This window comes from Podarcis muralis, chromosome 8, assembly GCF_964188315.1.
Source record: "Podarcis muralis chromosome 8, rPodMur119.hap1.1, whole genome shotgun sequence".
NCBI lineage: Eukaryota > Metazoa > Chordata > Lepidosauria > Squamata > Lacertidae > Podarcis > Podarcis muralis.
Genome location: NC_135662.1, coordinates 85568254 through 85595092, shown reverse-complemented (window position 1 = coordinate 85595092; position 26839 = coordinate 85568254). Strand labels below are relative to the sequence as shown.

The 26839-nt window shown below is 46.0% G+C and overlaps 1 protein-coding gene across 6 annotated transcripts in view; it reads left to right on the top strand.

The window, feature by feature from the left end:
- Positions 1-26839, top strand: part of PCDH1 (protocadherin 1) — a 79308-nt gene that overhangs the window by 24069 nt on the left and 28400 nt on the right. For 5 of the 6 annotated variants that reach the window (XM_028738156.2, XM_077933461.1, XM_077933460.1 and 2 more), the window contains exons 2-3: positions 214-1025; positions 5980-8172. In XM_028738156.2, coding sequence (XP_028593989.1) covers positions 231-1025; positions 5980-8172 — 2988 coding nt within the window. In that variant the 5' untranslated portion in view covers positions 214-230. Of the gene's footprint in view, positions 1-213; positions 1026-5979; positions 13703-13890; positions 19466-26839 lie in introns of those variants that run through there. The other variant, XR_013394062.1, reaches the window with a different exon arrangement.

Below are 26839 nucleotides of genomic sequence, written 5' to 3'. Positions count from 1 at the left end.
TGGTTTCGGGGTTGGGATGATTGACGTCAGCACCTCCGAGGCTGGGCACTCTTCACCTGTTTCCAGGAGGCGGCAAGGCCCATACAAGTGTTTGCCTGCTCCACCGAGGACTGTGTACATAGCCCTCAGCAGCTAACATGCTGCCTCCTGCAAATATTCGGCGAAGACTTCTTGGAGTGTACTAATGCCTTCTCTCTCCCTCCTTTCTTCCAGCTCTGCCACCGTTCAGGATGCAGCAGCTGATCTCCTGCCTGGGCTTGTGGCTCTTCTTCCAGCTCCCCTGCCTGAGCTCTGGGACACGTGTCGTCTACAAGGTACAGGAGGAGCAGCCACCCAACACACTCATCGGCAGCCTGGCAGCAGACTATGGCTTCCCAGATGTGGGGCACTTGTATAAGCTGGAGGTAGGTGCCCCCTTCCTGCGTGTGGATGGTAAGACTGGTGACATCTACACTACAGAGACCTCCATTGACCGAGAGAGCCTGCGAGAATGCCAGCAGCTGTTTCCAGGGGACCCGTGCTTCCTGGAGTTTGAGGTTTCCATCACGGACCTGATGAACAATAGCCCACGCCTGCTGGAAGGGCAGATTGAGGTGCTGGACATCAATGACAATACACCCAACTTTGCCTCTCCCGTTATCACATTAGCCATTCCTGAAAACACCAATATTGGGACACTCTTCCCCATTCCGCTGGCCATGGACCGTGATGCTGGCGCCAACGGTGTGGCTTCCTATGAGCTCATGCCTGGTTCAGATGCCCAGAAGCTTTTTGGCTTGCAGGTAGCAGAGGACCAAGAGGAGAAACAGCCACAGCTGATCGTCATGGGAAGCCTGGACCGGGAGCAATCGGAGTCCTATGACCTGACTATCAAAGTACAGGACGGGGGCAACCCACCACGTGCTAGCAGTGCCTTGCTGCGCATCACCATCCTGGACATGAATGACAATGCGCCCAAGTTTGAGAAGCCCCTCTACGAGGCCGAACTCTCGGAGAACAGCCCCATTGGTCACTCCGTGCTGCAGGTGAGCCCCTCCTTCCATGGGGAAATGGGGAAAACTGAACGGCTCTCAGGTGGGACTGATGAATGTATTTCCTGTTTGAAAAGCAGGGCAAGGAGTGTGTGACTCAAGGTTTAGAATGACTGGCGTTTTCAGAGGCCGTGCAGATATGCCGCTGCTTTTCCCAACTAAATTTTACTGCCGTTTGACAATGTAGAGAACGGGAAGAGGGCGTGGGGAACGCAGAAGTGGCTTAGCAAGGATTTTCATGGGGGAATGAAAGCCAGCTTGGGTGGGAAGGGTAGAAAAAACACAGGTGTGCCTGGGACACACAGTCTTCAGTGCTGGCCCAACCCTGGCTAAGACCTCATCACTTCAGAATGGAGATGGCAAATCTGATGTTTGATTTATGCCCCTATAGATTCTTTCAATTTCGTTGTTCTGTATGGGACAATGACAATAAAGATTAACGTAATCATAATATAAGGGACGCGGGTGGGGCTGTGGGTTAAACCACAAAGCCTAGGACTTGCCGATCAGAAGGTCAGTGGTTCGAATCCCCTCGACAGGGTGAGCTCCCGTTGCTCGGTCCCTGCTCCTGCCAACCTAGCAGTTCGAAAGCATGGCAAAGTTCAAGTAGATAAATAGGTACCGCTCCGACAAGAAGGTAAACGGCGTTTCCGTGTGATGCTCTGGTTCGCCAGAAGCAGCTTAGTCATGCTGGCCACATGACCCGGAAGCTGTTTGTGGACAAACGCCGTCTCCCTCGGCCAATAAAGCAAGATGAGCGCCGCAAGCCCACAACTGCACCTAATGGTCAGGGGTCCCTTTACCTTTAATCGTTATATATATATATATATACACACACACAGAGAGAGAGAGAGAGAGTGTTACAACCTTGTTGGATCAGGATAATGCTGATGTATGTATATACACACACACACCAAGGAGATGACTTAGGTCAGAACCTTTCCTCCTAGCATAGGTGAAATTGGTGGTGCTCAGGCACTGAAAGGCATTCCTAGGATTTGGGGTTAGATAATTTTACTGTGGGTTTTAAATTCTAATTTTTCACTCTTCTATGGGGGTATCACTGGTTTATGAAGCAGCAGCCCAAGCCGAGGGTGTGAGCATTTGATTCCTCCTTTTTTAGGAGAAGAGGCAGGGGTACCACCTTCCACCTTGCTTGAGAAGGTGATACCTGGAATTGACATTTAACATCAGGGCCCTCCATCCATCCAGTACAGCAAAATGATAAGCAAGAGGAGCAAACAAGAACAGAAATGACTGGCTGTAAGAGAAAAGCAAACATTAGGCAGACCTTTTAAAAAAGCAAACAATGAGTATGGGGGTGATTTCTTGGAATAGGGCACAGCTTTGAGAAATGAGTAATCTGTGGCCAAGGTGACTGGCAACCTCTGTTACTGCTGCTCCTGATGTTTAATAAAGTGCTTCTATTGGGTTACCTGGCAGGAGGGAGGGGAGCCTATGAGGCGCCATTGGCTAGGCTGGAGCCAATCGCCATCTGGTTTCCCCACCTTCCCTTCCAGAACAATCTCATACAATGTGTCTGGATTGGCTCCCCTCCCTTTTGAATTATTCCCATTAAATTGTAAACTATTATATTCAACTGTGAAATCCGTGTTTATAAAGTGCTTTCCATGTGTTCACAGTGTGCCATGTGCATTTTCGCAAAAGCTCTTTCAATCATTCTGTTAGGTATTTTGTAAAACAAATCTCTTTCTGTCTAGATGTAACACCTGAAGTGGCTTAAGTTACTGCAGGTAAACTTTCTCCTTCAGACACAATATAAGAGCTTGGGCATGTATGGAATTGTGTGTAGCAAGAAGAGGAAGGGGTGGGTCTTTGCATTTCACCATTTTAATTTCTTGCATTTTTTGTTGTTGTTGCTCTTGCTGTGGCCCTGCTTGGCTAGTTTATATCTTCTCCATGTTTATAATTAAAGCCAATTGCTGAGGATCCATTTTCTGATGACAGCAGAGAGACATGTTGTCTTGTCAGTAGGGCTGTGTTGTTGTTATGCTGCTACTTCACAGCCCTCTTTGTTGTCTACTGAGTGGTGCAATCTTATACCTGCCTATTCAGAAGATGCTTGATAGCATCAGGTCAGATTAGTTATCTCGTATTTTAACGAGTAACTGATCGGGCAAAGATGTACCCTTGGGACAGTCCCACTGCAGGAGCAAGTCATCACAATGAGGCATTGTTGATGCCCACCATACACCTGCCAGTGTGAGATTCACTGTTTCCTCTAGGTTTTGCTGACACCTCAGAGTCCTGATTTTTGGAGCTGACACCCCACTCTAATGAATGCAAAAGGAAAGTGTGGATTCCCACAACCCAAGAGGCACATACAGATCTATGGTTGCCTCACCTCAAAAAGGAAATTGAAGAGTTGAGAAACGTTCAGGAAAGGGCAGCCAAAATGATCACAGGTGTGGAACACCTGACCTATGAGGAAAGACCCCATGATTTCAAGCTCTTTAGCTTAGAGAACAAGCAAGTGAGAAGGTAGTATGACAGAAGTTTATAAAACTATGCATTGCATAGAGAAAATGGAGAAAGGTTTTTGTCCCTCTTTCATAACACTTGAAGTGAGTGTTGGAAGATTAGGAGAGATAAAAGAAAGCACTTCTTCACGCAGCATGTAATTAAACTATGGAACTCGCTCCCCTAGTATTGATCTTGGGCTTGCCCCTTCTCAGCTAAGGAATCATTCAATGGTTTATGCAGTAAGGACTTTCTCTGCGGAAAGCCTTTGGCACAGCCCCACTTCTTTCTATTGCTCAGCGTCAGGGACCTGCTGGGTGGTTTTTGGATTGGTTTTCTTGGTAAATTCTTTGCATACCAGAGTGGAAGAGGTGGCCTCTCAGCTAGACCAGCCAAGCCAGTTCCACCAGAAAGAGAAATGCCTCCTGTCAGTCTCAGGCAACACCTGGGCTTTTGGCCAAGAGCTGAAAGACCTGAGGAGCCTAGCAAGCTTCTGCGGGAGTCATGGGATGTGGGCTGTGGAGTTAGCTGGGACATTGTTGTATGTGCAGTTGGGGCACTTAGAAGACAGTGTTTGGGTGTATCAGGTATGGATTGTGGGTGTCATCTTTGACTAACAGAGGACTTGAATGGCAGGATGTAGTAATAGTGGTTATTTAATTGGGACAATTTGCATATAGTGATAAACCACGTTTAATGATGACTGGGACGGCCAGATCACTCTGGCCTTGCTCCTCCCTTGGTGGAAGTGGGAGTAGGAAGCCATGAAGCCTTTGCTTTTCATTACCAAGGTTGCGGTTTGTTTCTCCCTAACAAACCATGATCAGCAAACCATGACTTCATGTTGGCTAATGATTGTGGTTTGTTAGGGGGAACCACAACCCCAGATTTGTAATGCTGTAATGACAGGCAAAGGCCTTATGGTTTATTGCTGCTGCTTGCACCAGAGAAGGAACAAGTAGGGAGTGATCTGGCAGCATTCATTAGCACACTGCTCAATAACCCTGACTTACTGCTACATATTAAGGAGACCATTTGTTGCATTTTACCACACCATTTCTCAAACGTGGGCATTGTCTCATTTTATCCTCCCCACAACAACCATGTGAAATTGAGTAAGGTTGAGAAAAAGACTGGCCCAAGATCGCCTGGTGAGGTACTGTGTAGAGTTCTGGTCACCCCATCTTGAAAATGTTTATAACAGAGTTTGAAAATGTGTACAAAAGGCCAACCAAGGGATTGTAGCACCTTCCCTATATGTTTGGGTTTGGGTTTTTTTTAATAAAGAACTTGTTTTAGAGAAAAGTAGACATGATAGGTTTATAACATCATGTCTCATGTGCAGATAATATATGGAGATATATTTCTGTCTGCTTCCCAGAACACTAGAACGCAGGGCCACCCAATAAAACCTATAGCTCAGCTAGTATATTCCAGACAGACAAGGAAGAACACAATGCCTGCTTTGTAATTCCTCCATCGCAGGGTGTGGATGGCCACTGCGTCACAGTGGCTTTAAAAGGGGATTGCACAAGTTCATGGAAGACCGGTTTATCAGTTAGAAGAGGCACCTGGAACCTCCATGTTCAAAGGCAGCGTACCTCTAAATGCTAGTTTCAAGGGGGCAAAGTTTGCACCTGGCTGGCCACTGATGGAAATGGGATGCTGAAGTAGGTAGAGCAAAGCTCTTTAATTTTTCTTATTATTTATGGATGAGAGAGGATACGAACAGATCCAAAGCTGTAGAGTCCACACTGCAACTTCTCTTTTAATGCTTTTATGACAAGACAAGGCATGCCTCATGCTTGCAGGGTTGTTTTGTGTTTTGTTAGAACCAGGAGTGGAACAGCCCAGAGCTATGTGAAAAATAGGGATTCCTGGAGGTAGACTTACACCTAAGATTAAAGATGAGGGAACCTCTGAGGACATCTTCAGTCTAGGAACACCATTCATACAAGAACGCACTCATGGCTTTCCCTCGCTGTCTTTCATTTAGACAATCAAATTCAGATTGGGGGGAAACAACCCTTTTCGTTGTTGCTATTGTTCTACAGTTAGGAGTCAAAAACCCTCGCCAACTTATTACAAATCACCATTGTACATCCTGATGTACTTTCTGCCCACCGCTATTATAGACAACAGTGGTATAAAAGTTTCTATGTGAAACTTTTACTGGCGATCACCAAGAAAAATATTGGTAATTTTTGGAATTTTGACAGGGATGGCTCCCTTTGGCTTGCATCTTGCCCAGTGAGAAGCAGCTGTAGTGAACTAGTGCTCTTGTTGTCGGTGCAATTGATTCAGTTTACATCACACAATGTGATACAACACTTTGGGATGGCTGAAGTGTTCTATCATCTCCTTGGTGCAAGGGATAGTTGGGGCACATTCTTAAGGCCAGCAAGCTCAGTTTTCTCAGGCATAATTTATCAAGGTACCTGCTCACCACTTCCTTTTCTCATTGCAGGTGAAGGCCAATGATTCTGACCAGGGTGCCAATGCTGAGATTGACTACTCCTTCCACCAAGCTTCCGATGTGGTTCGCCGGTTGCTGCGCCTGGACAGAGCCACTGGACTTATCACTGTTCAGGGTCCCGTTGACCGTGAAGACATCAATGTGCTCAAGTTCTCCGTGTTGGCCAAGGACAAAGGGGCCAACCCGAAAACTGCCCGTGCCCAGGTGGTGATTAGTGTCAGGGATATGAATGACAACGCTCCATCCATTGAAATCCGTGGTATTGGCTTGGTCACCCACCAAGATGGCATGGCTAATATCTCAGAAGATGTGCCGGTTGAGACACCTGTGGCTCTGGTACAGGTGTCTGATCGGGATGAAGGTGAGAATGCTGTTGTGACCTGCGTGGTGGCTGGTGATGTACCTTTCCAGTTGCGACAAGCCAGTGACACCGGAAGTGACAGCAAAAAGAAGTATTTTCTCCAGACCACAACGCCACTAGACTATGAGGCCGTGAAAGAATACACCATTGAGATTGTGGCTGTGGATTCTGGCAATCCACCTCTGTCCAGCACCAACTCTCTCAAGGTGCAGGTGGTGGATGTTAATGACAACGACCCAGTTTTCAGCCAGAGCTCAACAGAGGTATCTTTCCCAGAAAATAATTCCCCAGATGACTTGGTGGTAGAAGTGAGTGCTACTGATGCAGACAGCGGGTCCAACGCTAAGCTGGTGTACTCCCTAGTGACAGAGCCTTCATCCAAAGGCATATTCTCCATTGATCCAGAGTCTGGTGAAATCCGGGTTAAGACTGTCCTGGACCGTGAGCAGCGAGAACGCTATGAATTCTTGGTAGTCGCAGCGGACAAGGGCAGCCCTAGCCGGAAGGGGACGGCCTCTGTTGCCATCAACGTCATGGACCGCAACGACAATGACCCAAAGTTCATGCTAAGTGGCTACAACTTCTCCGTCATGGAAAACATGCCCCCTCTGAGTCCCGTGGGCATGGTGACAGTAATCGATGCAGACAAAGGGGAGAATGCCTTCATTCAGCTCTCAGTGGAGCAGGACAACGGGGACTTTGTTATCCAGAATGGTACTGGCACCATCCTCTCCAGCATTTCCTTTGACCGCGAGCGGCAGAGCACTTACACCTTCCGACTGAAAGCTGTGGATTCAGGTGACCCACCCAGGTCTGCCTATGTTGGGGTGACCATCAATGTGCTTGACGAGAACGACAACGCTCCTGTCATCATTTCTCCATCCAATGCTTCCTACAAGCATATCCAGCCGCACACCAGTCCTGGGCAGCAGGTCATGAGTGTGGGAGCCGAAGACATTGACTCTGGGATCAACGCTGAGCTGCAGTACAGCATCATGGGTGGAAACCCCTTTGAGCTCTTCAAGATTTCGCCCCAGAGCGGAAACATCACATTGGAAAAGGAGATCCTCCGCAAGCACCACGGGCTTCACCGGCTGGTGGTGCGCGTCAATGACAAGGGCAAGCCGTCTCGCCACGGCACCGCTCTGGTCCATTTCTACGTCAACGAGACCCTGACTAACCGCACGCTGCTGGAGACTCTGGTGGGACACAGCTTGGACACGCCGATCGACATTGACATCGCCGGCGACCCCGAGTACGAGCGCAGCAAGCAGCGCAGCAACATCCTCTTCGGGGTGATTGCGGGCATAGTGGCCGTCACGCTGGTCATTGTGCTGGTTGTGCTGGTGCGCTACTGCCGCCAGAAGGAGGCCAAGAGCGGCTACCAGGCGGGCAAGAAGGAAACCAAGGACCTGTACGCTCCCAAGCAAGGCAGCAAAGGCAACAAAGCCAAGAGCAAGGTCAAAAAGAACAAGTCCCCCAAGCCGCCCAAACCAGCCGAGGATGAGGAAGAAACGGGCCTGCAGAAATCCCTCAAGTTCAACCTGATGAATGACTCCGTCAGCGACAGCCCCCGCATCCACCTGCCCCTTAACTACCCCCCTGGCAGCCCTGACTTGGGCCGCCACTACCGCTCCAACTCCCCCCTGCCTTCCATCCAGCTCCAGCCCCAGTCGCCATCTGCCTCCAAGAAGCACCAGGTCGTGCAGGACCTGCCGGCCACCAATACATTTGTGGGCACAGGGGACAGCAACTCCACAGGCTCGGAGCAGTATTCAGACTACAGCTACCGCACCAACCCTCAGAAATACACCAACAAGCAGGTAGGAGAGCTTGTCCTGCACCCTCCCAGAACCCCCTCACGCCGCACCCGGGCCATATGGACAGAAGTGTGGGAGTGACGTGGACTCCGCCCACCCTGAATGAATGGACCTTGACCCCTTGGCATCTTGCAGGCCGGAGCCTGCAGGTGTCCAGGTGCCAGTTGCTCAGGAAAGGACTGCTCAGGGAAGAGGCCTCCTGCCAGCCCAGCCGGTGGAGGGAACAACTGTGTGGGAGGCGGGAGGAGACCTTCTGGCTGCAAGGAACAGGAGCTGGCAGGTGGCACCCGGGGGGGAAGCAAGCATGTTGCTTGGGAGGGGCAGGGTCCACTGGCGGGTGGGGTCTCTGTGCCTTCTGCTGGAGCCCTTTCACGGAGCCCTCCATGTATGGTGCTCACTGAAATAAAACGGGTCGGAAGGCATGCATTCTGGGTCTTTGTATATGTGTCCCAGGCTCCAGCCACTCTTCCACTCACCAATCTTATACCTCGGGCAAGACGCAGAAATGCCTATCCCAGTTCTGCCGCAGAGCCTGATGACACGAGAGCCTCAGTGTATCTGAGGACGCAGGGTAAGAAAGGCAAGTATCTTGAGCGGTGGCACAACGGGTGTGGCTGCAAGGCTTCTGCATGTGGAAATGGCACCTGCCCCCGCAGTTGGGGCTTCTCCGCTGCTTTGAGTGCGCCTCCGCTCTGAGGGCTATCTGTGCATGCATTGGGATACATCCGTGGAGTACAAGAAAGAGGTTAGCTTTGAGCGCATGTAGGGCACGGAGCTTATTGCTTCTTCTTCTTCTTTCTTCTTCTTTTTGTTCTTGCTGTGTTTGAAGCAAGGGCCGGTATCTACTGAAATAAGAGATTCTGAACTGCATGACAGGGTACTTGGCAGCTTTGGGAGCACAGGAGAGGGAGACCTCCGGCTTGCAAACTGGTTAATGCACCGGGAAAGTCCGTAGGCGGTGTGGCTTCGGTAGGCTTTGTCCTTTCCTGTCTGTGCTTCAAGCTAGTGACCTGTAGAGGGTTTTCTGTGCAGGGTTCTGCAACAGATCCAAAGTACTGAGAGGAGGGGACTTGTCTCCCTGATACTGTGCCATGTTCTCCTTCCATCCAGACTTGTATGTCCTCAGAGTGAAAAGGTGTTTGCCTATTGAAGGGCTGCAATAAAATACCCGTTGCTAGTGAGCATGTTGTGAAGTGTGAATGTCTGGCTGTTGTACCGCAGCCTCTGGGGCAGTGGAGGAGAAGGGAAGGACTTTCCTTCCAGAAGTCATTTTGCTACTGGTATTCTCTTGTTCCTTTTTTGTTTGTAATTTAATATGGCCTGTTTGTGTATTTTTTATTATTATTATTTTATATGGTATGTTGGGCAAGGAAAGGGGAATATGGGGGGGAAATCACATTCAATCATGTTTCTTTTTTAAAAGAATACCATATGAACAATATTTCACAAATTAGTTTGGAATAATGCTATAGCATTATCCCAACGGAACCTACTGTTTTTTTAAAAAAAAAAATCCCCAGTTGTTTCCACACACACGCATTTCTCTTTAACAAAACAAATGGGTTTAAATCACAGTAGTGACTTTGTGTGCAGTCATAACAAACTGTATTTTCTGCAAAAAAAAAAAAAATCCTCATAAAAAGGACTTTTTGAGAGCTCCAGTTTTTGGCACGAGGCATTATTGCTGCATTATCAGTGTATAATCTAGATAGCATTATTTTAATCCAAAGAACTGTTTGTATTGTTTCTCACACCCATTTGGTGCTCAGAACAACAGGGATTTCAATTTTTTATATCCTGCCTTTCCACCAAGAAGATGAAAGCAGCCTATATGACTCTCCCTGGCCCTGTGTCATCTTCACAACCACCCTTAGAAGGAGATTAAGCTGAGAGATATTACCTGGTCTAAAGTCACCCAGGGAGCTTCATGGCTGCGTAGGGATTTGAAGCTGAGACTCCCCAGTCGCAGTCTGACACCGTGGTCAATACACCACGCTGTGTTTTTATGGGGGCCCTAAGTATTTAATTTTCTTACATAACCAGCAAATCTGCCAAACATCTGTAGGGTTAGATTTGCAGTACGCACACAGCAGATTTGCAGCACAGTTTGCTCAGGGGTAGAAGTGTCCCTGCTGAGAATGTAAACAGCTTTAACAATAGATTGTTGTAAGCCAAAGTGTCTAAGAACTTTTTGTTGAAGTGTAGTGTATGTAAATGTTCCAAATAAACACACGTGTTTTAATTCTTTTTACTAGTCACATTTAAGGATACAGAGGTTGCTAATTTTTTATATAGGTACTGTCAATCTTTCTCTGAAAAACACACCTGCAGGTCCAATTCCCATTTTACCTTACACTTAAAAATGGTTCAGCCTCTGTTGCAATGGTATATACCCTTTCCAATATTTCCAAAGTCATGTTGTGGCTCCTATACACACTCGCATGGGAGTAAATCCTTTTGAGTACAATTTCTGAGTTGGCCTGCATGAGGTTGCTGTGTTCGTTTCCTTTTTATATTATATCATGTTCAGACATTAAGAACCCCATCCCCAATGTTGGTAGTTCTGCGATTATTTGTTATAGCAGCAAAAGGTAAAATTATATTGATCATCACAGTATCTGCTCAATTTTTTCTTTACCATCCCCAAAATAATACTTATCCTGCTTATTGAGAAATATTCAGCGCCCAAATTTTAGACTACAGTGCTGGTGATACTAGGGGCACTCCCAGAGCCAAAATCCATTCATATTTCCCCCAGATGTTTACAGTTGCAGACTTAATAACACGATTCTTTAATTTTATAGAGCTCCTCTCCTTCTCTGTCCCACTCGCAAGGTTTATCCCTGCTTCCTCTACAAACCGCCTCCCAAGTTCACTACCTGGCTCCCACCAAAAGGATAAAACCATTAAAATGCCAGCGTAGTAATAATTGTTGCCGCGCTGAGAAGTCTCAAGCCATCCTTGGATACCAATTACTGTGAATTTTCTAAGCTAATTCTTGTGTCCCTCACCCTCCAATGGATTGATGGATTAATTAAGTGGATTTGAATCTTCTTAAGTGTTTTTTGAGGGTCATAGGTAGGGAGAGGGAGCTTTCATTTTAACAACCGGAAGCCTTCCTATCCAACAAAAACACTTTCCCCACCTGGTTAAACTGTGACTTAGCTCATTAAGTAAGGGGTCGATCTTGTCTTTAAACAACCACCAACAAAGGCACTCATTTGATTACAGGCAACTCCTCATTTGTGCAGGGTTTGTGTTCCAAGGCACCAGGCACACTGGCGGGGTGTACGGAAGCCCCCTCCTCGCTCTGCCCCTGCCTCAAACGCAGTCAAATGGGGAAGAGTATCGGGGTGAAGAGGTGGGGGTAGCTGTGCGCAGGTGCGCAGCCTGAGAGTCATTCTGGACTCACAGCTGTCCATGGAGGCGCAGGTCATTTCTGTATCCAGGGCAGCTGTTTATGAGCTCCATCTGGTACGCAGGCTGAGACCCAACCTGCCCGCAGACTGGCCAGAGTGGCGCATGCTCTAGTTATCTCTCGCTTGGACTACTGCAATGCGCTCTACATGGGGCTACCTTTGAAGGTGACCCGGAAACTACAACTAATCCAGAATGCGGCAGCTAAACTGGTGATTGGGAGCGGCCGCTGAGACCATATAACACCGGTCTTGAAAGACCTACACTAGATTCCAATATGTTTCCGAGCACAATTCAAAGTGTTGGTGCTGACCTTTAAAGCCCTAAACGGCCTCAGCCCAGTATACCGGAAGGAGTGTCTCCACTCCCATCATTCAGCCCAGACACTGAGATCCAGCGCCAAGGGCCTTCTGGTGGTTCCCTAGCTGCGAGAAGCCAAGTTACAGGGAACCAGGCAGAGGGCCTTCACGGTGGTGGCACCCGCCCTGTGGAATGCCCTCCCACCAGATGTCAAAGAGAAAAACAACTACCAGACTTTTAGAAGACATCTGAAGGCAGCCCTGTTTAGGGAAGCTTTTAATGTTTAATAGGTTATTTATTTTAGTGTTCTGTTGGAAGCCGCCCAGAGTGGCTGGGGAAGCCCAGCCAGATGGGTGGGGTATAAATAATATATTATTATTATTATTATTATTATTATTATTATTATTATTATTATTATTATTATTATCCTGTTAAGGCGTGTCTCATAGTAGTTGTTTGAACTGTTTTTATAAGTGCTATTGTTTTAACTGTTTTTCCACATGTAGCTGTTTTATTTTTCCTTTTATGTAAATCATTTCTCGACGCCTCATAGAAAGCAATTCATAAATGAAATGGTAACAGCGTAATAATAAAATTGCACAAAGGACCGGCCCATTTGCACACAGCGCAAGGGGAGGCAGAGACTCTTTGCAACGTGGATGGGGAAGAAAGACATGGCGGCCTACACTTAATCCCAAAGCAGCAGCAGATAGGATACCCTCAAAAACTTGATGTTGGTTTAAGTCTGGTTGGAGCTTGTGCTGGAGAAGGAGCAGAAAATTGGTGGGGGTGGACAGACACATGAAACTGCCAGCCGTGTGGTCATCAGGAGCTGGTTTGGGAGCAAGGTTGTGCTACTTAACTGAAGCACCAGCAGGAGAAGACCTTTATCAGAAATTGCCACTCTTATTAGGCCCCACCATCTCCGACTGCTGACCAGTGGCAGCACTGTGGGGTTCCGCAGCACCCCTTCCTCGCTCTGTGCCAGGTTCACCTTCTCTCCCCTCTCCTGGACCAAAGAGGACAGGTGGCACAGGGCGGCTGTTGCTTCCTCATCCATCTACTAAAGCTGGCAAGTGTATGGCTGTTCTGAGGAGGAGGAGGAGGAGGAGGAGGAGGAGGAGGAGGAAGAAGAAGAAGCTGCTGTTGCTGCTGCCCCTTCCCATTTTCTTTGAGAAGTCCAGCAGGGTGATTCAGCTCAGTGGAGATACGCAAAGGGAGTGGGCCCTCCTTTCTTTTGCGCACCCTTTCTGGGTATTAGGGTGGTGAAAGTTTGGGCCTGTGATCTAGATTTCTTTTCATTGCTTTGGAGAAGCTCTTCATAAGCGCTCCAGCATCCCATCCTGCCTTTGGTCTGTGCAATGGAGAGCAATGGCTGGAAGGAGGAGGGAGGGCGAAAGGGACCCTTCCTTTGCTCCATCCTGCTGAGGGTGCTAAGGAGAACAGAGTCTATGTTTGGGAGAGCAAGAGCAGCTTGAGGAGGTTCAGGAGAGTGGCAGGCGGCAGATGGGTTAGAGTACACCTTTCTAAACACTTGTATTGGGTATTTTCTGGGTTTTCAAAAGTGTCCGCAGAAAGTGACAACATTAAAATCCCTAGCCATAGTTATTTCATGTTTAATTATTATTATGATGTTATTGTTTGTGCATTACATTTATATCCCACTGTTCCTCCAAGGTGCTCAGGGTGGCACACATGGTTCCTCTTCCTCCCCGTTCTATCCCCACAACAACAACCCTGTGAGGTAGGTTAGACCGGCCCAAGGTCACCCGGTGAGCTTCACAGCTGAGCAGGGATTTGATCCCCTGTCTCCCAGGCAGTGGTGTAGCGTGGGTTGTCAGTACCCGGGGCAAGGCAAGTAATTTGCGCCCCCTAACCCGTGGATTTGCGCCCACTAACCCGTGGATTTGCGCCCCCTAACCCGTGGATTTGCCCTAACCCCAGATGGTGCGGCCGGTGCGGCCGGCCCCCCCTGCACCTCCCATGCTACGCCACTGCTCCCAGGCCCTAGTCCAATCCTCTACTGACCCCATCACACCAGCTGGCATTTGTGACATTGACCAATCATGTTCATTAAGCCAAAAATCCTTCTAAGAACTATGGAGATGGCAGAGAATATGCAAGCCGTGGGAAAGTGCTGGCTCTGCTCTTCTGCTCTCTTGCCCTCATTCTGGTGCTTCTACAAAACCAGGTGGGGATTGAACAAGTATAAGGGGTCTGAGGTCTTGAATTGGGAAGTCTATCCATAGGCTCCCAGTGCACCACCAGAGAAGCCCTCGGGAAGAGAGGGTCTCCAGCTTCATCTCTATTGTGTTGCAGTAGTGCCCTAGTAAAAGCCAGGAATGGTGCTGCAGCATGGCACTCTGGCCATAGCATATGACGCAAGGAACTCCTATCTAGCTCTTGCTTCAGGTTTGGTTCCTCATTCTGAGCAACTCATCCATGACAGAAGATGCTAAACAGATTTCTGCTCTGCCTTCCCTCAAGTTCACTTCATCATATCATGTGCCCATTTTGGAACCTGACCATGGAAGAACCACCAACTCAAGGCTTGATCTAAAAACCTGTGAGCGTCTGGTTCAAGCACCTGCAGAATGATCAGGCTGCTTGTGGAGTGCCCTCCTGCCCATCCCTTCTGATTCCAAAGGACCAGCATCTTGCCTGCACTGGCAGTGGAGGTGGGAGCAGATGCTCCAGGTCCCTGGTGCATCCATTTCTGCCAGGAATGCCAGTGGGATTGTAACCCCCAGCATTTCCAGTAGAAAAATGATAGATTTCTGCTCAGTTTTGGCTGGGAGAAGGCCCTCTGGAGATCTTTCTCTAGAACCTGATCAGCAGCCCTTTGGTTCATTATCTCCTTTGTTTGGAAGCTGATTGTGAACCTGTTTGGACTCTCTGCCTCTAGTGGTTCCTGACAGTTTGCTCAGACTCCATTAATCTATGGGTTTACATTACAGTGGTACCTCGGGTTACATACGCTTCTGGTTGCAGACTCTGCTAACCCAGAAATAGTGCTTCAGGTTAAGAACTTTGCTTCAGGATAAGAACAGAAATTGTGCTCCAGCGGTGCGGCAGCAGCGGGAGGCCCCATTGGCTAAAGTGATGCTTCAGGTTAAGAACAGTTTCAGGTTGAGAACAGACCTCCGGAACGAATTAAGTACTTAACCCGAGGTACCACTGTACTCCCAAAAACATAATGGATGGAGCCACAACTGGGCCCCAGGCTCTGCAGGAACAGATCATCACCAGGCAGAAAACTAGTTGTTCTTAGACAAGATTCCCAACTGCAAGCAGAAGACTATCAGAAAACCATTGTACCACAAGCCAGGAACTCACAGCTCCAAATGCCTTTACACAAATGTTTTAATAGCACCCAAACTTGCATAGTTTTATTGCCCAGTGCCAAGCTGTTGTCTATGCTGCAGCCTGAAACCTGTCACATGGACAAGACTGAATTGGTTCTAGCACTATGGAGAGAAGATCTCGACTGGGTATCTCCGTCCCTGAACGGGAAAGCCCATTTCTCCATCCTGGGATGCTTTCTTAGCTGCCTTTATGAAGACTTTTGAACCACCTAAGGCCTGCCAGAACAGCACTTTGCTGACTTATGTCACTAGCTGGTCAGGTTCCACTTATGTGGCTCGATTCTAATCCCTTACAGGGGATATCAGCGACCAGAGATGAAGGATGAGTTGGCTGTTGTGAAACCCATCACTGAGTTATTGAGCATGCCTCTGTACTGACACTCGCCTCCAAGAGCAGAAGCATGGGGGCATGGCCAATGAGATCTTATGGGTGTGGCCAGTTCTGGTTTTCTCTCCATCCGGCTCCCTTGCAAAGATACTACAGATACAGCCAGGATACAACTGCTGCCACAGTTGCTTCTCTGCAGGAAAGAAATATGTGCGGCCCCACCTGTTCTGGTTCTCTCCCTCTCCTCCTCCTTTGCAATGAAACAGTTGATTTTTTATACCTAAGTGATGTGCCTTTGTTCAGAGTTGCCACCACAGTTTCTAGTGTGTGTTCAAGTCAAAGAAACCATACCTTACTCAGAAGCAGGCACCAATGAATCCCTGGGATTGCCACCTCATAAGCTTGTACAGAATTGCAGCCTGAGTAGGTTAGTCATAAAGGTGCCCCACAGGCACTGTTTGGGAGGATACAGCGATCTTAGTCATTTCTACACCATCTTTCCAGAATGTGGAATAGGGAGAAGGGATATTAAGTGGACCAGGAGCTGGGAGACCGGGATTCAAATCCTCACTCAGTCATGAAGTTCACTGTCTGACTTGGGCCAGTCCCTCAGCTTAACACACCCCACAAGGTCTTTGTGAGGATAACACGGGGGAAAGGAGACCCATGACTGCCACCTAATAATAATAATAATAATAATAATAATAATAATAATTTATTATTTATACCCCACCCATCTGGCTGGGCTTCCCCAGCCACTCTGGGCGGCTTCCAAAAAAATATTAAAATACTGCCATACATCAAACATTAAAAGCTTCCCTCAACAGGGCTGCCTTCAGATGTCTTCTAAAAGTCTGGTAGTTGTTGTTCTCTTTGACATCTGGTGGGAGAGCGTTCCACAGGGAGGGCGCCACTACCGAGAAGGCCCTCTGCCTGGTTCCCTGTAACTTGGCTTCTCGCAGTGAGGGAACTGCCAGAAGTCCCCCGGTGCTGGACCTCAGTGTCCGGGCAGAACGATGGGGGTGGAGACGCAACTTCAGATATACTGGACCAAGGCTGTTTAGGGTTTTAAAGGACAGCACCAACACTTTGAATTGAGCTCCTTGGAGGAAGGGTGGAATGGACACAAACCCAATAATGATTAAAAGAAATGAGAACTGTTTAAAAAGTAAATATCCAGCCTTCCTGCCCCTGGTTTTGCAGTGGGGAGTTGTGGAGGGCCGGTTTGGAATCATTAAACAAACAAATGAAAAACAGCAACCCAAAATCAAAGGGGGAAATGATCTGGTCTACAGCTGGAATATGCGGACCTAGAAACATAAGACTTTATAGGTAGCTCTTCAGCAAATCCAGCATGTGCCTTGCCTGTTGCAACAGGCTTGCCTGGGTGTGGTGTGCAAGAAGAGACTGCAACCCGTGCCCAGTGTTCTTGTTTGAGCCTTTTGTAATGCAATTTAAATTTGCCCAAGTGTGCCATACTCTTTTTATCCTTAGAAGCCTTTAAAATAGATTGTACTGCAGTACAATTTCAGCAAAACAGAGAAAGGACCAGAACGTTTATTAGTGCATAAGCTTTTGGAGGCTAAAGTCCACTTTGTCCGATGCATCATTTGTAGTAAACCATGAACATTTATGTAACAATACACTTGCAAACCCTTAAAGTGCTCCCAATATCTCTATCCATGTAACAAAAATTGTATAAGTAAAACAAATACATAGGGAAAGACAACAAAGCCACTTTGCGGCCAGTCCTGCTCAGTTACACAAAAAGGTAGCAAGGGAGCTCAGAGAGCAAGTGCCCTCCTAAGGCTTGGCTGGGTATGTGTGGTCTTCAAGGAAACAGCTCTGAGCATGCTCAGAACAGATGCCTGGTTCTGATCTAGGCTAAGGCTGTTCTTGAAGCAGTCCTAACACCTCCCAAGTCTGCTATAGTGGCTGTGCTGGATAGCCCTCTTAACCACAGATTTTTTAGTTGGAGCAGTCCAGTCAGTCACGTGCCTTTTTTGCTTAGAGATGCATGGGAGGAATCCCTCTGCCATACTATACTTTGGGGCTGGGGTTGGCTGTGTGGTGCAGAGAGCTGATTGACAGCAACGTTTGCAGAACCTCAGACTTCAATCAGAATTATAAAATGGGGGGGGGGCAGGAAAGAGAGTGTAGCTTTGAAATAAGTTTATTTTTAAAACGCTTGACATACACATTAGGAGGGCTGTGCCCAGTGCTATTTTTGTAGAAAAAGAGGTGCCGGAACTCGCCATGAACACCTCCCTCCTTCTCTTAGAATGGCAGTGGTGCCCACCTGAGAGGCGCCAGAACTGAGTTCCAGTGAGTTCCCATGGAAAAAAGCCCTGGCTGTGCCCTGATAACCCTGGTGGACCAGCTTCCATTGGTTCCCTGTACAGCCATTCTGCTGATGGCTTGGAACCTGCAAGTGGATTGTATCAGACCTAGGGGGAGTCATACCAATAGCAGCAGTACTATTTTCTTTCATGGCTTTTTGAGTGTGTGCACGTGAATTTCGCTTTAAGGAGAAGTGAAAAGGCAGAGAGAGATGGTTAATAATAATAATAATAATAATAATTCTTGTACTCCACCCAACTGACCGGGTTGCTGCAGCCACTCTGGGTGCCTTCCAACAAAGTATAAAGGAACACATCAAACATTAAAAGCTTTCCGATAGCAATCTAGATCCTAGTTTTGCTCATATTGGGGAGCAGGCAAGGATCTAAGAGGAGCCGTGGTCCACTGGGTATCCTCAGGGTCTGGGGTCCCAATCTCAGGTGGTATAAGCTCCTACCAAACTGAGTGCAGGGTTGCAGGTGCAGCACTGCTCAGACAAGCCAAAGTCAAGCACAGAGAATCCATCCAGGTCCAAAATACAACCCAGGGGTGTGAGGTGGGGCAACAGCTCAAGGTCATTATCACAGGGACTTCAGGCAAGATACAAGGAGGGGTAACTGGACCAAGGAGTCAGTTATTTCCAGCAACTGGAAGGCTCAAGAGGGAGACCTCCTTTAATCTGTCCTTCTAGATCACACCACTGCAGCTAGTAATGAAGGCATTTCCGAGATTGCTTACTCACGAGGCCGGGCGACAACTCTGGGATTGTAGAAACATGCTGTGTCATTGCTGCCTGGACCTTGATCTTTTGGTGCCAGCATTTACAAGGACCTCCTCTTCTGACGGGGACGCGGGTGGCGCTGTGGGTAAAACCTCAGCACCTAGGGCTTGCCGATCACATGGTCGGCGGTTCGAATCCCCGCGGCGGGGTGAGCTCCTGTTGTTCGGTCCCAGCGCCTGCCAACCTAGCAGTTCGAAAGCACCCTTAAGTGCAAGTAGATAAATAGGTACCGCTTTATAGCGGGAAGGTAAATGGCGTTTCCGTGTGCTGCGCTGGCTCACCAGAGAAGCTTTGTCACGCTAGCCACGTGACCCGGAAGTGTCTCCGGACAGCGCTGGCCCCCGGCCTCTTGAGTGAGATGGGCGCACAACCCTAGAGTCTGTCAAGACTGGCCCGTATGGGCAGGGGTACCTTTACCTTTACCTTTAGCTCTTCTGACAGCACCAAGGACTCTTCAATGGGTCTTCTCAGCCCTGATTCCAAGGGGCCCTGCCAGCTTCTCAAGATCCTTGACCAGTGCTGCTTCTGGTTTGTCTCTGAGGACAAATGTCTGGTACCACATCAGATAAAGGCATGGCAGCAAGTCACTGAAGCCCTTCACGTAACCGGTGGAAATCTTAGCCTTCCATGAGGTTCTGAGGCTTCAGCAAGATGGTCTTTGAGGCCATAAGCAGAATAAACTTGTTGCTTCATCTGAAACAGGTTCATACCCTTAAATATTACTATGAGCCCTTAAGCCATGTCTCTCTGAGCACATCACATACCCCCCCCCCCAAAAAAAAGAGGGGAGAACATAAATCAGATTCTTTTTGTGCTATTTGGTCTAAATCACTGATATACGTCAATACAGCAGAGATGGAACATGGACCCTCAACGGTCCAATTAAGTTTGTGGAGAGGATATATTTTAGAAGGTTATGGTAGAATACTATTTTCATGTCTTGGCTTGTGACTATAAAAGTTGCATCACATGAATTAATGTAGGGTACTTTAATTAATTAATGTAGGGTACAGAGCCTAGGGCTGGCCGATCAGAAGGTCAACGGTTCGAATCCCCGCAACGGAGTGAGCTTCTGTTGCTTGGTCCCTGCTCCTGCCAACCTAGCAGTTCGAAAGCACGTCAAGTGCAAGTAGATAAATAGGTACCACTCCAGTGGGAAGGTACACGGCATTTCCGTGCGCTGCTCTGATTCACCAGAAGTGTCTTAGTCATGCTGGCCACATGACCAGCTGTCTGCGGACAAACACCAGCTCCTTCGGCCAGTAAAGCGAGATGAGCACCACAATCCCAGAGTCGTCCGCAACTGGACTTAACGGTCAGGGGTCACTTTACCTTTACTGTTATTATCTTCTATTACCTTCCCCTCCCTTTTATCCACTCTAGTCACTTCGCCCCTCTTTCCTTGTTTATCCATACGTTTTGTGTTGTTTGTATTTTGTCTATATTTTAAAAATTAATAAAGTTTATTTTATAAAATAAGACAGCACAGGTTGTGGCTTCAAATGCATAGTGTGCCCATGATGGACGGTGAACTGTTCCAATGGTGTGTGTAGCTTTGGTGAGATTCTTTTTCATTAGATTGTAAAGACTTTTTCCCCAAGACGTGTTAAAATAACTCAGTAGCGGAAGTTGCTGTGACTTGCAGTGCAGTCCTATGCAGAAGTAAATCTCCTTGAGTTCAGTTGGGCTTGCTGTCGAGGTCTAACTGCACACAAACTTTAGTTGGAAAGTTAGGGTCTCCTCTCTTACCTGCTATCTCCATCTTGTGGCAGGTTGCTGTCAGTAATATGGAAATTGGTTCCAGCTTGTCAACCGCAGTTTGTTATAAAATTGCACTGTCCACTAAAATGAGGCTTTCTGCTTCAGGTCTGTCCATCTTCTTTTGCCAAATTGTATTTTCAGGATAGAGGCTGCTTGAATTTTGATTTGTTTGTTTGCAACGTTTATATGCCAACCAAATAACAAGAGTTCCCCAGGTGACTTACAATAAAGGTAAAACATTGCCTATGAAATTAAAACCGCAATATCTAAACACAGCATAAAAACAGAAGCAGTATAATGAAAGCCACAGCAGCACCCAAAATGTCACAGTTCTTTAAAATCCAGGAATACCAAATCTATAAATCAAAAAATGTTTCACGATAAAAACCCTGGGGGTCCCGCTGATTACCCCTGATCTGTTGCTGCTAAGTCAACAGCCACCGCTGCCCTGGCCCTGGTTTGTGTGTTAGTGTGTATTGCCCACACCCATCACCAGACCTTCCCTTGTGTCAGCAGCTCTTTATCATCCCATCTGCTGCTGCTCCTTCCCACTGTTTCTCGTCCACAGTCTCCATCACCTTCTCTCTTCTTTGCAGTGCTCATAACTCACTTGGAGGTAACCACTCAGTCACTGGGCATTTAGTCAAAGATTCTCAAAATGCAAGAACCTTCACATGGGCAGGATGGGGAAGAGACGATACTCAACCTTAGTCACTACCTCCTGCATCATTTTTCTTAGGTGTCAGTGGCCATAGGTGTGTCACCTGTCCCTGATACCTGCTCTAGTGTGTCCTCTTGCAAAAGAAACTCCATTTCACTACACACCTTCAGGAGCAAGAAAGCCCTCCCACCATACTCTGGGGAGGGGATGCATGGCCAGTGATCCCCTTGTTACTGATTAAGACAACAACAACAACAATAAGTGAGGGCAAAGGTAAAGGTAAAGGGACCCCTGACTGTTAGGCCCAGTCGCGAACAACTCTGGGGTTGTGGCACTCATCTCGCTTTACTGGCCAAGGGAGCTGGTGTACAGCTTCCGGGTCATGTGGCCAGCATGACTAAGCTGCTTCTGGCAAAACCAGAGCAGCGCACGGAAACAACGTTTACCTTCCCACCGGAGTGGTACCTATTTATCTACTTGCACTTTGACATGCTTTCAAACTGCTAGGTTGGCAGGAGCAGGGACCGAGCAATGGGAGCTCACCCCATCGTGGGGATTCAAACCGCCAACCTTCTGATTGGCAAGCCCTAGGCTCTGTGGTTAAGGCTACAGCACCACCCGCGTCCCTAAGTGAGGACAAAACCAACTAGCAATTCCCGCACTCCTGTTCTTGCTTCAGGCTTTGTGCCACACTTGGACTCACTACCATGCTGTCCAGGTTAGTGTTGCACATATCTTCCTATATACATAAAAATGCAAGGCTGCTATCATTTGTAGTGTCGCATCACAATCCTGGATTTCGTTGAAGTCGGAGCACAGCCCCCACTGAAGAAAATGCATGAATTCAGAGTCAGGTCAGGGAGGAAAAGAGACGGTAGGCTGTCCATCACCAGCAGCCACCACAGACAGGGAAAGTGGTGGTGTAAAACAACAGCAGACATTTGAGTAAAACAGGTGGAGGGAACTGAGAATAAAATGGCAGTTTTACACCATGACAGAGGTCTTGAGTAAAGTTCTGCATCTTTTATCTCTCACATGAGGAAGCTGAGGTATACAAGAGGGAGAAGTTTGAGAATAAAAAGAGAGACACTGAAAAAGATGTGGCTGTTTTAAATAAGGGCAGAAGTTTGAGTAAAGCAGCAGTAGAGCAACACTAAGGGAAAAAATTGTTTTAAACTACAGATATTTGAGTAAAGCAGGAGTGCAGTTTTAAACAACAGAAGAGGTTTGAATGAAACAGGAATGGAAACGAAATGGTAGAGATTTTAAACGGTGGCAGAGGTTAAAATAGTGTTGAGTAGGGGTGACAATGAAGGAAGGAAAGTGGCAATTTAAAAGAGGGATTGAGTACAGCAGGAAGGAAGTTAGGGAAAGCCTCTGCTTTGTTATCTTCTGCATTGTAGCTTCTCTTGCTATTTCTCCTTCTTCAAACGGCTTTGTTTCCTTGCTTTTAGAAAAACAAGCCCTCTGTGTTATTCCACCCTGCTTCACTCAAACTTCTGCCATTTTTTGAATGCGGCAAGAAGGGAGGACACTCAAAGGGGGGGTGGCTGTTTTCCCCATCTCTTTCCATTCCTCAGTTGTCTCAGGTGAGAGAGAGAAAGGATGCAAAGAGCCCTCAAATATTCTAGGAGGCACGGCAGCCCGGTGATAAATTGCTCCAGTCATCAACCTAGCTACTGCATTCTCTAAACGTATTATGAGTCATCTCAGAAATATTTTAAAATAAAACCAGCCTATTATTATTATTATTATTATTATTATTATTATTATTATTATTACAGAGATTATGTATATTATTTCAGAGTACCTGATATTTATTCACAAATATTTTGTAATGGTTCTAGGGGGTTGCTTGTGCGTAAATCGGCGCCACCCTTGGTTGGTTGCCTGAGTGAACCCTTTCTGTCTGGACAGCCACTCACCCGTGGCTGTCTCAATCGCTGGCAGAATCCGTCAGTGGGCGTTTCTTGAACTTCTTCCAGCATAAAAGTTCTTTGACGCCTAGTCTCCGTCTACTTTCCCTGCTCGGAAGCCTTCTGCGCAGGGAGGGTGTGGGCATCGAAGGACCCGTGCTCTCCCCGCTGGTCCCCGGCGAGGAGTCTTGGAGCCACCTCGCCGATTCCCCCATCTGCCCCCCTTCTCCACTGGTGCTACGCTGATTTCCTTCCCCAGAAGACGTGCTGCTTCTCTCCCTCCCGGGACGCTCTCCGGCATCCCTCTGGAGCCCTCCCTCTCCCTCTGGCTCCGATGGCAGTTCCCTGACATATTTGTTGTACATCATCAGAATTAACACAAAGGATTGACTATGCAACTATTGGTACTACTCTATATAGTGATCACAGTCCAATTAGTTTTACTATTCACTATATAATATAATGCAAATATTAATTTGTTCTTAATACAGAGTAAGTCTTTTGTTAAAACTGTTTCAGAGGAACTTAAAATTTAGCTTGATAATAATGATACCCCAAAGATTACTGATTCTATATTATGGGAATCTTCTACGGCCTTTGGGGGGGGGTTAAAAAAGGTGCATCTACGGGGGGAAAGGATGCAAGGAAAATGATTAATGAAAAATTATTAGAACTAAAAGGCTATTATAGTGAAAGTACAGTTTGGTTTAGCAAGAAAACGGGTTTTTTAAAATAAAGGTAACAGATGATAAATTACTCGCATATTATTTTAGAAAGAAGTTTAGAAAGCAAGTAATTCCACTTAATAGGAAGGATGATAATCAATACGTTCTTAATGAGCAAGAACTAAAGGAAGGGTTTAAGAAATATTATATCAAGTTAGGTCTTCCAAAAATCCACAAATACAAGAAAAAACAAAAGTTTTTTCCTAATATAAGACTGTGAAACCTGACAGTTGTAGCAAAAGAATATTTGCATGCTCCAATTCAAGAAAATAATAGCAAAAGCCAAAATTCAAAAATCATCCAGAACTGATGGATTTTCATTTGAGTTTTACAAAGCACTTGCCTGCATTGCAGGGGGTTGGGCTAGATGACCATTGGGATATCTTCCAACTATACAATTGTATGTTTTACAGGAAACTCCCCACTCACACAGAAGTGCATTCATGGCCACGCCCACCCACTTGCAGTGCTGAAAATGGCACATGCGTGCTGATCGCATGGACATGGGGCAATGCCTGTAATTCCATGTTGAGGGAAGGTAAAATCCTACAAACATTGAATGAGGATTCAGTCATGATTTTTCCCAAACAAGAAAAGAATTTATTACTACCCATACAGCATACTCCAGTATCATTATTAAATTCTGATTAAAAATATTTGCATCAACACTGGCAAGGAGCTTTGATGTGGTAATGCATAAATAAATTTATACAGAACAGTAGGTTTTTCTTAGAAGGAGAATGGCATATAATATCCTTGAAATGATAAATATAATAATTTCATCAATGGGGGGATCACATTTATCACTTTTGTCGACACTAAAAAGCTTTTGATAGGGTTGAATGGTCCTATCTTTTATATGTGCTGAATAAATTTGTCTTTGGAACAAGTTTTATAAAATAGATTCAGTTTACTCCAAGCAAGAGTTTTAGTGAAAGGAAGCTTATCTACAAAATTTAATCTGCAGAGAGGGCAACATCAAGGTAATAACTTGGCAACGATTAAATATCAGTTTTATATGGGCTGAAAAACAAAAACACCACAACTTAAAGCTAAAATAACGTACACCAACAAAATAAGGGGGGTTGTCATCTCCTGATTTAATAAATGAATATCAGGCAAATAATTTGGATTACCAAATGGTATTATCAACCGGGACAAGGAGAAATAGGAGCAGTAGAGCAATGTTTTGTAAGAATCCCATCAAATGTATTATTAGGGATGGACCCAAAAGACAGAATATTGGAGAAGGGTTGTTTCTCCAGCACTTTGCACTATATGGGATAAATAAAAAGCAAACTGTGTCTATTGACATCACCAATTACATCTCTGCTATCTTATCCACCATTCAGTAAAAATGGAACCATGGAGTAGTTTGTTAACTGGCATAAAGGAGGGCTGGAAAAGTTGGTTGAACGGATTGGTAATAATCAAATAATGTCTCTAGATCAAACGAGGAAAACTTTGGATAATGTAGAATTCATATTATATTAATATTTTTGAACTAGAGATTCTTAAAATAAATGGCCAAATAACTTTGAGAAATCAATTTGTAAAAAACCTGGAAAAAAATTGCTCCAAAAATATCAAATTGTTATTCACGTGGGAGATAGAACAAAAAACTGACTATGTTACAAAATGGGAGGAAATTACTAAAGTGCTATGTTGTATTTTATTTTTATATACATTTTTATTAGTTTTTAACATATTACTTATCATTCATACAACAAAACTTCTCATCTTATACAATAATTTTTGGGCTTCCGTCAACACCTCTGATGATTTTCCATTCTTATCACTTATTATGCATTTCTTAATTTCATATTTAATTATCTTTAACTAAGAATTCTCCTCATTCTCTTTTTTTGCAATATTTCAAATAATTCACCTTACAAAACTTATTGCAAACCGTGCTGTGTTGTATTTTAATGCCATTTAACAGCAATGCTGCATGGGCTAGCAGTTCCTCAAGGCTGGATAAATCTATATTGATGTCTGTGAGGGGAGGGACTCTGTTAAACTTTGGATATTGTGGTATTTATACACAACATATACAAAGTGGGAAATGATGAGTGCTGGAAATAGATGGATGTGGAATGGATAGAACAGAGTTAATCCACTGCTGGTGGAACTGTCCTGAGGCTAAAAAGTAATGGCATGAAATGGTATCTAATATAAGCTAAAGGGGGATTAAAACAGATGTGAATTTTCTACATGTCTGGATAAGTTTGCCTAAACAAAAACATTTTAAACAGGCACCGAAAAAAGAACAGCAAAGGTGCCTTCCAGATATCAGTAGGCAGGGGGAATTCCAAAGTGTAGGTGCTGCCACACTAGAATAATGATTTATACAGCAGAATGAATATTATGTGGCACCTGTAACTGCGCACAGTTCCGCAGATCAAAAAAGTTGACCCTAATTTTTTATTTTTTTAAATGACTATTCCCATAAGTTCCCACTCTGTGATACTATGATGTCAAAAGTTCTCCCAAATTTGTCCATTAAATTCCTTTAAAAAAAAAATTAAATTACTGACTGCTCCCTCCCAGAATTCAACCCCTCCCTTACAAATTGCCCCTCAAAACTCACCTTTTGCAGGGAGCCTCTGGAACAGCCAGCACCCTGTTGTAACTAAGCCAAAATTCATGTAATTGCAATGATCACATACTCTTCCCCTTTTGCCCTGCCTCCATTCTCCACTTCCTCTGTTGTTTCACTTGTATTTATTTTAAAACTGTTAAGCTCCTGTGATAGGAACCTATCAAACACAATGTAGAACACAATGTATGTAGACAGCAAATTATTATCATTATCATTATTCTCAACAACAACACAACTTTATTATTGTTATTCTGCTAATAATAACAACTGTTATTGTTGTTGTGTGCCATGACAGTGCAATCTGAAGTGTTTGAATCTATTGAAAGCTACATCAGCGGCTCCACCCTTTGCACCACTTTCCAATCTGTACAGAAGTACTTCTGTGTATAAAAGCCCCGGCTTCTTGCAACCCCAACCCCACCCCTCTCTCTCCCTCTCTCTGCTGTGCAGGGATGCCAGTAGCTCTGATTGATA